Below are 14,456 nucleotides of genomic sequence, written 5' to 3' on the forward strand. Positions count from 1 at the left end.
AGGATTTACAGTTTAACTGCTGATTTTGACAAAGTTCCCACGTGACCCTTGAAACAAAAATTTTAAACTTTCAGAGCAATTTCACCTGAAAGCTTTTTAAAGGAAATATTGTAATACTCATATTGAAGTGACTGTGACTAAATTTAATTAAGTCAAATACACTGTGGGAATGCAAGCATGGGAATTTGTGTTTCATAAAAGATTTCAAGGCTTCAATTTTATACTGAAATTGAGGATTTAAAAAGAAAAAAGAAACTTAAAATGTGTAACTGTTAGAAGTGCAGACATACATTTTATTTATTTTTTAAACAAAAGCTGTACTTGTAAGGAGTGTCTGTAACCTTCTAACACTAAACCTGAAAAATGTTAATACACAAACTGACATTTGTACAAAACAGAAAGGTATGAGTTGATCCCGCAGACTATATGGGATCAATCCATGAAAAAGTTCTTCATCTTCATCTTCTTCACCATCACCATGGCCATACCTTGAACATATTTAAGACTCCGTATAGCAAAAGTATGCTCCTTAACTTCAAAGCTCACAGTGTACTCTAGAAACATAAGCGTCTTCTGAATGTATTCCAAAAGATCCAGGCAAATAAGGACCAGTCAGAACCTGATCTATGCTCCTGAGAAGCTTTCACGAGCATGCTCATATGAAACTTACTTTAGGACTAAAGATTCTACACTGGAGACTACAAAAGCCATTTAAGAGGTGATAAATGGTGGAGTAAGTCAGGGGACATATAAAGGTGCCATCCCATTTTCTAGCACTCCAAGTATCCATCCCACTCCACTTCCAGTGATCCAGTCCCTGAATTCTGCCAGAACTAGCATTTGTGCAAGGCATTGAGTCAAAGGTCTGATTCAGTGGAAAAATAACCTTCAAGAAATCCCATATGCTCTTTCAGACAAGTTGCTTACCTGTTTCAGCTAGCCATATACCCACATAATTGCTAGTGTCAGCACAAAGAAAAGCGTGAAAACTAGCACCAGGGGATGGAAAAGGGGCAGGACTATCCCATCTAGTGCTGAAATGCATGTGCTATTAGACAGACCATGAAACTATGCCCTAAGTAAACATGAAGAGACTTTCAATAGGTCCTAAGAGAAACGTTAGGTTTAAATTTCTTGTCAGAATCCTTTGCCTTACTTATTCTAAGGAAGAAGTGATGGTAGGAAACAGTAATGGATGGTGCTCCCAAACTGATGCTGGAAAAAGCAAAGAAAAAAACAACACACTTCTTTTCAGTTGGCTCAACTAAGCACAGCAGTGTTTTAATTCATCTTACAGGATGACCTAGACTTTGTTGGTAACTGTGTTGGGGGGGGGGGGGGGGAAATTAGTGCGTTTGATTTTCCCAAAGGCTAAAGTCAGTTTGAGGAGTTTCTGGGGAAAAAGAAAAAAAAAAAAAGAAGAAGGGGACGGGTGAGAAATCAAGAAAAATCTTGCTTTGAAGTCTGAGAAAGCTATTTTCCCAATTTTGTGAGCCTCAGCTGCTGTGAGGATCTCTTCTTTACTAAAGGTTTGACTCAAACTTTCAAATAGCCATAGCAACCACACATGAATACATACTTTAGTTTTAGCATGTAACTGTCAAAAGAAGTAGTAAAGACTCTTCCTTTCCACCCAAACAGAAGGCCAGAAGCTGCCTTAACATATCCTTGCTACAGACCTCAGCAGCCAAGGGACCTTCCACCAGGTTAGCTCGTGGCAGACCCCAACACGGGGCTGGCAGCCAGACAGCCTGTTCCAGAGACATGTCCCCAGTTGCTCCTTGACAGATCACAGAGCAAAGCAGAAACTGGGGCAACTGATTTCACCCTGAACACAGAGAGGATGCAAGTTGTGACCTATAGACCCAAAAGGCTGCTGTGGCATGACATACATGAGCATACACATTGGGATCTGCCTGGGAGGTAGGCAAAACCTGTATTCCTGTAGCCCAGAAGCTCCCTCATTTCATTCACCACTTGCTAGGTCTCTTCCAGGAACCTGCTCTGCTCCAGTGCTGCTGGCACTGTCCCCTCTGTGGCACCAAGCTGAAGCTCCCATGGAAGGTGTTTGCCCCCACTAAATTTTGCCCTCCCACCACCCCTCACCTCATCTAGTCCAAGGAGAACCTTGGTGTATGATGGAAACCGAAGGCATGAGGCAGCTTGGCCAACAGGTCCCACATTTTGGAAACACAAGTAAAAGGATTAAAATGCATTCTTGAATATTTGGAGAAAGCAATCTGTTTTGCTTTACACAATGTAATCCTATGGCACTTTATTTTTACTTGAATTGTAGCAACAACACTTAAAAACCTTCAGGAGACACCAGACAATTATGTAAAACTTTGTAAAAACATGCCCACAGACCAAGAGTTTTCTAAATATATCAGTATGGAAAAGAAGAGAATACGGAAACAAAGTCAGTTACACAGTGCAGCAAAAAAGAGTGGCAGAGGAAAGACCAGAAATTGAATCTCCTGCGTTTTGGCTATTTGCCGCATCCTGGAAAATATCCTACTGATTAGACCACTAAAAGAGATTTGAATAAATGGATCTATGTATAACAGACTTACCTTTAGGTAGCATACATGTTATAACTAAAGCAGAGTACATCCGTAAGATAGTTTTTATACTTAACAACATCTTGACCTACAAATAAAGAAGAAAAACATAGTTAATATTGTACTGTGCCCTTACCAAGTGTTGAAACTCAGTACCTCAGTATTTGTCACTGATATTAAAAGCATTCATCTTCTTAAAAAAAGAGTTCATTGGGACAGAGAATAATTCTTAGTATATTGATCTTCTTTAATTTTATTCACTGTTTATAATTTATTCCCATAAAGTGGTGGCAATGTATGAGTACAATCTGGTTACTTTTTCCTGATGTGATGTTACCAGTTTAGATTCAGCCTCTGGGTAGTTATATGTCTATCACACAAATTACCCTGTCATTTGTCAAGAGCTAACAACCTGGTTCATGTCAGAAGGGATTCCCCATGACAAACTTTTCATGAATTTTGATGGGGAGTCAACATCCACAATATGACCCTTCCCACTGCAAGTTGCCAGAAAACTTCCTGCTATCAAGATTTCTCCATATAATATTTTACAGTAGAAACTTGTTAGAATGACAATGTGTGCTGTAAAATACAAATTCATAATGTGTTTCAGGTTATCTAATCCAGAGTGACACTCAGCCATGTCAGTTCCCTTTGGATTTGCTTCTCACTTCCTTTACAGGCTCCACCTTCTAACAGCTGAAGAGTTCTCCATGTATACCATATGTACGTAACAATATCTTGCATGTTCATAACAGTGTATCTTCATTTTTACTCCACTTCTTAGTTATATATGTTGAATCTGTAAATATCCTGAAAATTTCAGTATGCTAACAAAAGCATTGCAAGTCCTATAAATGTCAACTACTGTAAGGGGGTTATAAATAGTCCCTCTTCCACATAGTTACACATATGTATTATCTAGTCAGCATAAAAAATGACCTTCAGCAATAGTCTGTCAAGCACTGTCATTGAAACTTTACCACAAAATCTTGAGTTAACTGATACTGCTGTTAAAATAACCTACTTAATTTCTTTACAAGGGCCACTAAACTGAACCAGTATCTTTTTCCCTGTCCAAAAGATTGCAGTTGAACTGCATTAAGGAACAGCAAAACAGACATTTAGTAGATAGATGTCTGTAATAACTATGAAACTTGTACTGCACATATATATTTTTTAGCATTGTAGTTCTTAAGTACTTACATATAATTCTTTAGGGTTAGAACATTACTAATACTTTCAAAAACCTCAGCAAGCTGTACTGAACCTGATAGCAAGACACACAGAGACACATCTTTAGAAAACTACTGGTGACGTGTTCAACCTCAGGAAAATTTTCTCCCCAGCTTACGCTGCAGTCCAAACTTCACATGAGTCTGTGTGAATTGGCATTTATCCTGTAATGGCTGAACAGCTCAGAAAAGATGCAAAACATCTCAAACCAAGCCTTTCCAATGAGGCAATCTCTAACATAACAGCATCATGTTAAAAATTCCCACCCTAAAGGGCAGAAAACCCAAGAGATTTTCATTTGCTATACATGGATAGCCAGAGCTGGCCAGTTGCACTGGGAAACATATGCTGCAACCTATTCCCAGGGCGTGGAGGGAAGAATACAGCTGCTTTCTGTAGAGCAGACTGCACATTGCCAAAGACACCCCAGTTCTCCTTCAGCATTCAATAGAGCTGAGTATATAATGTGGTATCACTTATTTTGCAATACTAACTTAGTGGAATTTGCACTTATTATGACCAAGTCCCAAACAAGAACGAAGACGTCTTTGACTTCATTCAGTTTGAGCCACATCTGCCATAAAACTTTTTCTGAACACTCTAACACATGCCCTCAACACCAGCCAGCCAGAGTTTTTCTCTCTTTCTACATTTACACAGGCCAAGCTGCACATGGAGAAAACTAAAGTGTTTATTTTTTAACTGTGAAAATCTATACCGTGCCCTGGTATATTATATATGCCTTGAAGAAGGTTGTTACAAGTGAGGAAGTAGCATAAGAGCTGCAGACATTGAAGTCTTTTTAATGCAAAGGACCGGTTCTGAAATGCAGTCACGTGATTGCTTATACAAATAATCCTCATTATTACACAACATTTTTAAAAAAAGAAAAAGAGAGTTCGTGCTGAGACTACACATGTGCACAGACTAGAAGGGCCTTCAGGCAACCCTTGTATCCTGAAACTGGTTTAAGCCTCAAGGACCAAACCCACAGCCAATTAGGTCCTTCAGTAACACAAGAACCCTGAAGAGAGCACAAAAAGAAGACCAACAGCCTACTCCCTTCAAAGGCAGTAAATGCTGGGCCTGCCTGCCAGACAGTGCTCTGCTCTGGCCCCTCTGAAAGCAGGGTGGCTCCAGACCTTCCTTTGAGATACTCTGCCCACATGTGGTTTCCATGCGTCACACACTGGCTACGTCCACAGCTAAACAAAGATCTAGAACAAACTGCTTATAAGTTTAGATTTTCATGTTTACCCATACGCTTGATCTCTCTCCTCCTTCAGAAGCCAAACTTGGCTTTTGGGACTAGAAACAAGGAGTCATAGAAAAAGAAAAAAGGATTACAATTTCCCTGAAAGATGGGCATGCTGCACCTAAACAGGGCTGGCTGGGTGTTGAGACCACTACACTGGCCCTGACCAGGAGTACCTGCACAGTTGGCACATGCCAATTGGAGTCCTATTGCCCTCAGAAGCTCATTGCAACAAAGCCATGACAAGAGGTGATGTAACTGCTTCCACATTTGGCAGAAGACAAACTCTGCTACTGTGAGCAGAACCAGCTGAGAGCTCTAGAATCATAGAATCAACTAGGTTGGAAAAGTTTAAAATCATCAAGTCCAAAGAAGTGGCCTTGAGTGGACTAGAAGGGAGCTTCTGCCTTACACTACATGTCCAGAATACAGGGAACATCTCATATCCCATCCTCTTTGTTCACAGGCACAGAGCTCTGATCCTCCAACATCATGTTGGCGACTGCATTACGAATGCAATTCAAGGGACCCTCACATCTTCAGCTTCGAGTCACTGAGCATAATACTTACAGCCACAATGAAATATGAAAATATAACTACAACTGCAGAAGGGCAATTTCCAAGATATCCTGTGACTGCTGAATTCAACCATGGCCACAGGAGAGAGCATTCATGGTTGTAATGGCTACTTAGCCTTTTACTGAATAGTGCAGGAATTATGCTTGCTGCACTAAGAGCCTGGATAGCTCAAAAAGGAAAAATGGCACACTTTGATCACGGAGCTTAGCATAAGACACCTGTCAAAAATCCCCACCTGACTCTCAGAACGGCATCTCTCAACCTTTCATTTTTCTAAATCTCCTCTGCCCCAAGGTGCTTACTCAAGCAATGAAAAATGCTGGGACAAAGGTCTGATTTTCTGCCCTTAGGAAACACGAGCAACAGTTCCCATGCAGTTCTCAAGGCGTGAGAGTTTTTACACCCCAGGTCCTTGGTGAAATCTCATAAACAGTTTCTGAGTGCTATTCCGCTACAGCTGCCAGAATTAAATGTGCAACTACCCTTGCCACCACCTCCAAACAACAGTGTGCAGATCACAATGGTGGTACCTTGCTCAGCACCCCAGGTCAGTCTAGCTCCAGAGAGGGGACTTGTTCAGCCTGGAGAAGAGAATGCTTAAGGGGAGACCTTTTAACAGTCTTCCAGGATCTAAAAAGGTACTGGGGAAGGGCTTTTATACAAGGGGCTGTAGGGACAGAACAAGGGGGAATGGCTTTAACTAAACAGAGAGGAGATTGAGATGAGCTCTTCGGCAGAAGTTCTTCCCTGTGAGGATGGTGAGGCCCTGGCAGAGGTTGCCCAGAGAAGCTGTGGCTGCTCGATCCCTGGCAGTGTTCAAGGTGAGGCTGGATGGGGCTTGGAGCAACCTGGTCTAGTGGAAGGTGTCCCTGCCCGTGGCAGGGGGTTGGAACTGGATGAGCTTTAAGGTCCCTTCCAACCCAAACCAGCTTGTGATTCTATGACTGTGTGAAAACAGAGCTCTGGTACCAGCAATCCCCCTCAAGAGCCGCTGGCAAGGCAGAAGCTGCTGCTCGCAACTAGCATCACAGTGCCCATTTGGTGCTGCCCACATTTGCAGGCCACCACTGGCAGATGTGACTGCTCCTGCTTCCTCCCCTTTTGCTGGCAGGGGCTGTGGCTGACTGCTTCCTTGTAGCCTCCTGAGAAAAAACCCTGATCTAAAATGGATTTGTATTTCCCATTCCCACCCTGTAAAGTTGGCAAAAGCCTCTGCTGGATGCCTGCCATACTGCCCCTAAGTCCGTCGTAATTAGCCAGAATCCTTCTAAACGTGTCATTTCCCCCCACACACACCCTTTGGTGTCACTATACCTAGAGTAAGAAAAAACCATAGTATTATGGACACAGTAAGAAAATCATGCCAACTCAAGACTGCAAGACTTGAGTGAGTGTTTAATTTCCACCTTCTGTTAAAAAAGTATCTCAATATGACTGAACTTGTGTTTTCTGCTGGTTGGTTTCCAACTAGACTGATCCATTTTACTAGGAGCTACTACAGGCAGACCAATCTACAGGAATTGCACTGCATTTTTATACTGGATGTAACCCTGAGCACAGCATAATTTAATCAAAAAGATGTCAAGTTCCTGACAAACTTCACATCTTTAAGAACTAGCAGCATAGGTTGCCCCTGTGGGGAGGGAGCAGGACTTCTATTTTTGCAGACACTGCTACCTTCCCTTACCGCACCAAAAATTCACATGAACAATAAGTTCTGATGAAACTCCAGCTCGTGTTTAGTTTACAGTGTAAGCTTGATCTCACACCAATGCTATTTTAACTCAACCAGATGGGAGTACATCGTGTCTCTCTGCTTTAAACTCCAGGTTAAGACAGAATGAATTGTCCTGGTGTGAAATGGATTAAGAACTACCATTCCAAAACTATTCCCAGCTTCTCAGAAGCTGGGACAATGAGAAATTAGCTACTTCTACAGAGGTGATATTGCCTTTGAAAGCTGCAGCTTCTCAAGTCACACTGAGACCGATTTAATACATGTGCTGCAGCTGTACTGTGAAAGCCGGCCCATGTTCCTTAAACACATAAAAAGGATTGAGCCTTGCTGCCTCAATATAGTGAAAGTCAGGCTCACACTGAAGAATTTAAAATAAAAAAATAAAAGGGGGGTGTGAGGAAATCCTAACAGGAAGTGACACTAGAGAAGTTAACCGAGGTTGCTGCTCCTACTAATGAGTAAAGCAGTAAATTACACAGCTCTTCGGTGAAACACTGAGCTAAAGTGACCAATCCCAGACTCAACACACCTCTTGCTACCTTCCGAGCTCTGCCTGAAACCTTCATCACTGCTGCCCTTTCTCAAACATACAGAGTCTGCACTTTCCTTTGCCTTTTATCCTTCAATACATCTGACTGTTAATTGTTGGCATGTACCAACCTCACAGTGAGTGCTGCCTAATTAGCTTTACCAATCTCACCATGTCCCTGCCATGTTATTATTAACTAGCCCGTGGCACTGCCACTTGGTGGAATAAGCCTGCATCCGGCTCATCGGTGGTGTTTGCTTAGCCTATTATCACTCACAAAGGTCCTCCTAAAGCCTCCAAAAAGACTCTAGGGGCACCTTCATCCTCCCTTCCTCAAGCACTGGCAGCCACAGAGGGAACAATTCCAGTGCTTGAGCCCCAGTCTCAGCACAGACAGGAGAGCCAACAGGAGAAGTGACCAGAGCACAGCATGTTCTGGCACTCCGCACTCTGGAGAAGCTTCTCAGCAGAGAAGCTGCAGCCGGAAGACATCCTTCCGAGGCCTGTGCTAATTTGTGTCAGAAGTGACTCTGGGCCCTCCCGGTGGCCTCACAGAGAAAGGGTGGAAACACTGGTTGTCAGAGGCAGCAGGTGGAGTGAGGTCCCAGAGCAAATTCCAGCAGCACCCAGGCTCTGCCTTCATACCTGCTGCCCAGGACACCCATGGACCTCTGGATGCCCCACCTCTGCCCTGCACTGACATTTTGAAGGGAGCCAGAGGCATGTGTGAGGAGCAGCAAGGAGAAAAAGAAATCATAGATCACAGAATTAATTGGGTTGGAAAAGACCTTTAAGATCATCAAGTCAAACCCTATCCCCAGCACTGAAAGTTCAACACTAAACCATGTCACTGAGGGCCTCATCTCCAGACTGTGTGAGCACTTCCAAGGGACAATGATTCCATCACTGCCCTGGCCAGCCTGTTCCAATGCCTGAGCACTCTTTTGGAGAAGAAATTGTCCTAACCTCCAGTCTAAACCTCCCCTGGTGCAGCTTGAGGCCGTTTCCTCTTGCCCTGTCACTTGTTCCCTGGGAGAAGAGACCAGCCACCTCCCGGCTCCATCCTCCTGTCAGGCAGCTGCAGAGAGTGATAAGGTCCCCCCTGAGCCTTCTCTTCTCCAGACTAAACCCCCTCAGGTCCCTCAGCTGTTCCTCATCAGACTTGGGCTCCCGGCCCTTCACTATCCCAAGGGACCTGGGATTTCTGTTGCTCCACTCAAGTGAATAAAGTCCCAAGCTCCTTCTTTATGAAATGTGTAGTGCTTTCTGTAGCATAAAAAGAGATGTTTCCCCATTTATTTTCTTCATGAATTTGAGCACCTGCCCTAGACCTGCCCGTGTGCCACAGGCTGTCAGTAAAAACATGATTTAGATCCCTCATTAACTGGTGCACCTGCCTCACCTTTGCTCACATGCAAGTATGGCGGTTGTTTGTACAATACATTTTCTCAATGAAAACTGATGTATTCTAACACAAATAAGCAGCTTAATCCATTCAGCTTCAGCAGAGTGCTCTTTCTTATCAGCACTAGAGCACATTTTCCAGAACTTAAGCTAATGAGCTTGACCTTCCACCAGACCCTCAAATTGTTTCTGTTTCTATGGGTAAAAGTTTTAGATAAAAGTAACTGAAACTTCCTTTATGAAAGTTTTCATTGATCGCAAGCATGCATTTTAAAAGCTAGGAGTATAATTATTTACCGCTTGAATGGCATAAGAAAAGTAGTCCTCTAGGAGCTTTTTCTGTTGTAATAAATTTAAGAGCTTATTGTTTTAAAAATTGAGAATATTTAATATCAGATTTCAGTTATATATTATATTACTTCACATTGGGATGTGAGGGGTGTGTAAGACCCTCAGCCGTCTTAAAGCCTAAGGTCCTTGCTGCTACATTTAGTTGTGTTTAACCCAGTCAACATTCGATGTCTTTTAAGTGCAGCATGAATCTACAATAATAAGGAAGAGTAAGATCCCCCACATTCCATACATCCGTAACACATTCCCATACACTGACAGCACATTCCTGCCAAAGACTTCAAAGTGCTCCAGTGAAGTTGGCGCCAGTTTAGCAAGGGTTTGAGACTGACAAAGGTGCAAGAAATCCTTCCCATTTTTCACTCTACCAGTGCATAAAATCATAGAATCACACAACCAACCACAGAGCTAAAGACCTTTAAGATCAAGTCCAACCGTTACTCCAGCACTGCCAAGCCCACCACTAAGCCATGTCACTAAGGGCCTCATGTACACAGTGTTTGAACACTTCCAGGGATGGTGATTCCACCACTGCCCTGGCCAGCCTGTTCCAGTGCCTGACCACCTTTTTGGGGAAGAAATTGTTCCTAATACCCAATCTAAACCTCCCCTGGTGCAGCTTGAGGCCGTTTCCTCTTATCCTGTCACTTGTTCTTGGGAGCAGAGATCAGCCACCTTCTGTCTCCACGCTCCTTTCAGGCAGTTGTAGAGAGCGGTAAGGTCCCCTCTGAGCCTTCTCTTCTCCAGACTAATCACCCCCCGCCGGTTACTCAGCCATTCATTCCACATCACACTTGTGCTCCAGGCCCTTCACCAGCTCCGTTGGCCTTCTCTGGACCTGCTCCAGCACCTCAATGTCTCTTGCAGTGAGGTGCCCAGAACTTAACACAGGATTTGAGATGTGGTCTCACCAGTGCCCAGTACAGGGTGGGAAAAGATACAGAGATGCAGCTCATGGTTTCTGCAACTCTGCCTCTCCATTGCTGGGCTCAGCACCAGGACCAGTCTGCCAGTTGGACAAGTGTTTGTTTCCTTGTCCGGCGTCGGCACTTGGAGCTCGGCAAGCAGCGAGTGTCCTGATCCCTCCCCGGCAGCAGAGCCGCCTTCCCCACCGATGTCCCGTCTCACGCTCGGAGCGCTAAGGGAGCCCATCCAGCTGCAGGAAATCCGCCCCCCTATCACCACCACAGCGACTGTCGGCTCCGGCTGCGATCCGGGCAGCGTGACGAACAGCCCGAAACGCAGCGGTGACGACCATTAACTGAAATATATGATTAATACATTAATTTATTTACGATTATTTTCTCTCCCCTGCCCTTGAAGGAGAGGGAAACCGGAGCCCTCTGGCGGGAAATGAGCGCGTACAGAAAGAAAGACCCTGCAGCTATCCGCCAGGGGGCGCCCCAGTGCCGCTGCCCCCGGGCCCTGCCTGTGCCGCTCCTCGAGAGCGGCTGGGGCCGCGCCCGAGGCGGGACCCCGGTCCCGCCGCCTCCTGCCAGCCTTTTTCACCATCACTCCGCCCGCCTGGGGAACCCTCTCCCGGTGGACCCTGGACGAGCTTGAGCAGCGGCCGTCGGAGACCCCCAGAGGCGAGCCGCTCCCTTCGCGCGCCCTTCACCGCTACCACAGCCAGGGCTCCCCGCCAAGTTTTGCTCACTCCTCTGGGGAAAAAACGGACCTCTTTCAATGAAAAATGAAGAAAAAAAAAAAAGGCAAACCCCACACAACCAAACCCACCCAATACTCTTCCACACGTTTCAACACTCATGCCTGGGAATAAAATGAAAAGCCATCGGGGCTTAATCCCGAGTGCTCGGGGGGAAGAGGGGCGGCCGGGGAGAACGTGCCGAGGGGACAATGAGGGCTGGCTCTGGCCACCCCCGCCGCCCCTTTGTGTGGGGCCTGTGCCAGCGGGGACACCACCCCCCCCACCCCCCATCACACACACACCCTCTTTTCCCGCCGTTCGGACTCCCTCAATTTCCCTCCACGATGCTCTCACTTCGTACAACAAAGGCGAGGTCCCGAGGCAGTGCCCGCGCCCCGAGAAGGGGACTGTGGGTGCACACAAAACCGGGGTGCGTTTCGCTCCACTGACCCGGTGGTTCTTCTCCTCACCCACTGCCCCCCTTCCAGTACCGAAAATGTGGCTCAGAGGACGCCTTTTGCTCTCCCGTCTCGGAGAGATGCTGCCCAAGGACCTCAACCCCGCTCTGCCCTTTAAGCGGCTTTCCAGGAACACCGGGGAAAGGGGAAAAAATAATAAAGATAAAACCGAAAGAGAGTGGGAGGAACACGCAGGAGCGGAGGAAGCTGAGCACACGCTTATTCCAGCGCAGGAAAAGCCAGTGGCCAGAGGAAAAGTCTCATCCTACTGCACGGACGCTTTGTGTATTAAACACCCGCAGCCTTCCCTCTTCCCTCCCTCCAGAGCCCCACCGCACACCAAGGCGCAGCTCTATCTTCCCGGCCGCTCACACGAACCAGAGCCAAAGACTTCTGTCAGGGTTCCCACCCTGAAGTCTTTTATTTCCTAGTTTTCTTTGTTCTCCTCTTTGCACTGGGGGATTTTGGTGGGTCCCCGAGCATCCCTTCTCCTCTCCCTCCTTCCTCCGCCCAGCATGTCGCTGAACTTACCCCAGGTTGTTTAAATTCACCAATCATCGCTATTCTCTCCCACTTAAGGTTTGCAGTACAACTCTTTGTCCTTACAGGTACTGGCAGTAAAACAACCGGTTTAAATCTTACGTTAGGTGTTTGTCGGTAACCCTATGGAAAAAAAAAAAGGGGGGGGGGGGAGGAGAGGAAAGAAAAAAAAAAGGAGGAAAAAGAAAAATACACAAAAAAACCCAACGCACACTGAAAGACTTACAGTTACCTTAAAAGGTAGCGTACCGCAGAGACTGCAAAAAGTTACAGCGTGGTGGCTAGGGGTAGTCCAGAGATCCCAGCAGCCGCATGAAAGAGTAAATCCTCTCGTTAGTGCTTCAAGAGGACGGTGGTTCCCGGGTCTCCCCTTCTCCCGGCGCTCGGCCTCCCCTCGCTCCCTGCCGGCTAGCACCTGCCTCCGGTCTGCGGAGTCTGGACCGAGCCGTGAGCACAAGGAGCTCGCCTGCAAGTTCAAATGCGAGCCTCAGCCACCCATCATTATTATATCGTTCTACCGTCAGCACTGCAGAAGGAGGGGCGCTGGCTTGGGGAGAGGAGGGTTCACAAGCTCTGCAAGAGCCTCCTTGCAATTTCCAAAGCTCCCGCAGCTTCTGGGCGCAGGAGAGCCCCCAGCGCTGCCCCCGCGGACCCGATCCCCCCCGCCCCCCGGGACTCTCCGAGTATCCCCCAATTTCCCTTCGCTGCCCCTCCTGGAGCCCTCGGAGAGCCCTCGGGGCCCCTCATACCCCAGCCCCGCAGCCCGTACGGCGGGGACGGGTTCCTCTGCTCGCCCGACACCGGCCCTCCGGAGAGGAGCAAGGGTGAGAAAAGCACATTGTTCCCCAATTAAACAGTTAACCGGGAAGAGAATGGAGAGACCTCCCTCCACCCCGGCTCCTGAAGCCGATTGAAATGGGGGAAAGCGACTGGGATCGAAATTCCCCTCCCCCCCCCTTTTTTTTTTTTCTTCCCTTTTTTCCCCCAGTCTCAGCGGAGGCTGCAACGAAAGAGTATCTTGGTGCTTGTTCCAAACTTCCCTTGCCTGTGCCAATTCACAGGCAGCCTCACATCGGCAGCCTCCTGAGCCAAACTCCTCCACCCTAGTTTCATGCATATCCAGCCACTTTTCTTTCTTTTTTTTTTTTCCTTTTTCTTTCCCTTATTTTTTTAAGATTACACTCTGCTGTCCAAGCCTCTCGCAGATGAAGTCATAAGCAGAATTCTAAACCACCCTTTTACAAGGGACATTTACCAGTTAGTAAAGGGTCTGCTATGCTCTTCACACAGTTCCTTTCCCCAAAGATGTACCTATCCTGGTATGTGGCAGGCATTTAAGGACCCTTCAGGCACAAAATGCTGGCAAGAGCAGTGTTTCTGGCATGCTCTTTCTCAAAGAAGCGTGTGCTACAATCCCCCCTTCTTTAGGAAGGTTTAAATCTGGAGCCAGAAAAGAAAAGCCTGGAGAAATAGGTGTGTCTGCAGCTCTCTGGGCACTCTGATTTTTGGCTGCCTCAGGTACAACAGTCAGGAAGAGGCGGGAGGAGTTTTCCTCCATTGTCTCTCAATGGTACCATTCCATTTTACTCCATCCACAGTGTTATGCTGACAGTGGGTTTGAGACAAGCTCAAAGCCCACATTTCCAAAGACTGCCCTCAGTGCCAAGCTGGAGGAGCAGGAGGTGGAAGCTATGGAAGTCAAGCGAGGGGAAACAGAGACCTAATGGCTTAAACCAGATCAAGTTTGCCTGAGCTGTGGCCTGCATGTGGAGCTAGACAGAAGGGTGGAATCCTTATCTCATCTTCACAGAGCTTGGTGGCCTTTTCTCCTTAAAAAGGGTAAATCCACAGTGGCTTGCTTCCTAGCAAGCGCAGTAAGGAGAGGATGACCCTGCTTTTCCATGTGAACACAGATGGTGTGTAGCAGCCTCCCTGGCATGGCCACCCCTCTGGCACCAGTCCCTCCAGTCCCTCTTGCACAGGTCTGTCCCTACATGTCATGTGTGCCTCCTGGGCAGTGCCCTGTCTCAATGGAATCACGGACTGGTTTGGGTTGGAAGGGACCTTAAAGCTCGTCCAGTTCCAGCCCCCTGCCACAAGCAGGGACGCCTTCCACTAGACCAGGTTGCTCCAAGCCCCATCTAACCTGGCCTTGAG

At 46.6% G+C, this 14,456-nt stretch overlaps 1 protein-coding gene across 2 annotated transcripts in view; it reads right to left on the reverse strand.

Moving 5' to 3' along the window:
* The window catches only part of LOC134164362 (versican core protein-like), a 105,561-nt gene extending 92,796 nt beyond the window's left edge, over window positions 1–12,765 (reverse strand). Inside the window, exons 1-2 of one of the 2 annotated variants that reach the window (XM_062619996.1) lie at window positions 12,532–12,765; window positions 2,574–2,649 (exon numbers count right to left, since the gene is read on the reverse strand). In XM_062619996.1, coding sequence (XP_062475980.1) covers window positions 2,574–2,643 — 70 coding nt within the window. In that variant the 5' untranslated portion in view covers window positions 2,644–2,649; window positions 12,532–12,765. Of the gene's footprint in view, window positions 1–2,573; window positions 2,650–12,290; window positions 12,351–12,531 lie in introns of those variants that run through there. The other variant, XM_062619995.1, reaches the window with a different exon arrangement.
* Between the last annotated feature and the right edge of the window lie 1,691 nt (window positions 12,766–14,456).

Source organism: Pezoporus occidentalis, unplaced genomic scaffold (assembly GCF_034315485.1).
Source record: "Pezoporus occidentalis ecotype Australia unplaced genomic scaffold, CSIRO_AGI_Poc_V1 ctg218, whole genome shotgun sequence".
In the NCBI taxonomy this organism is placed as follows: Eukaryota; Metazoa; Chordata; class Aves; order Psittaciformes; family Psittacidae; genus Pezoporus; species Pezoporus occidentalis.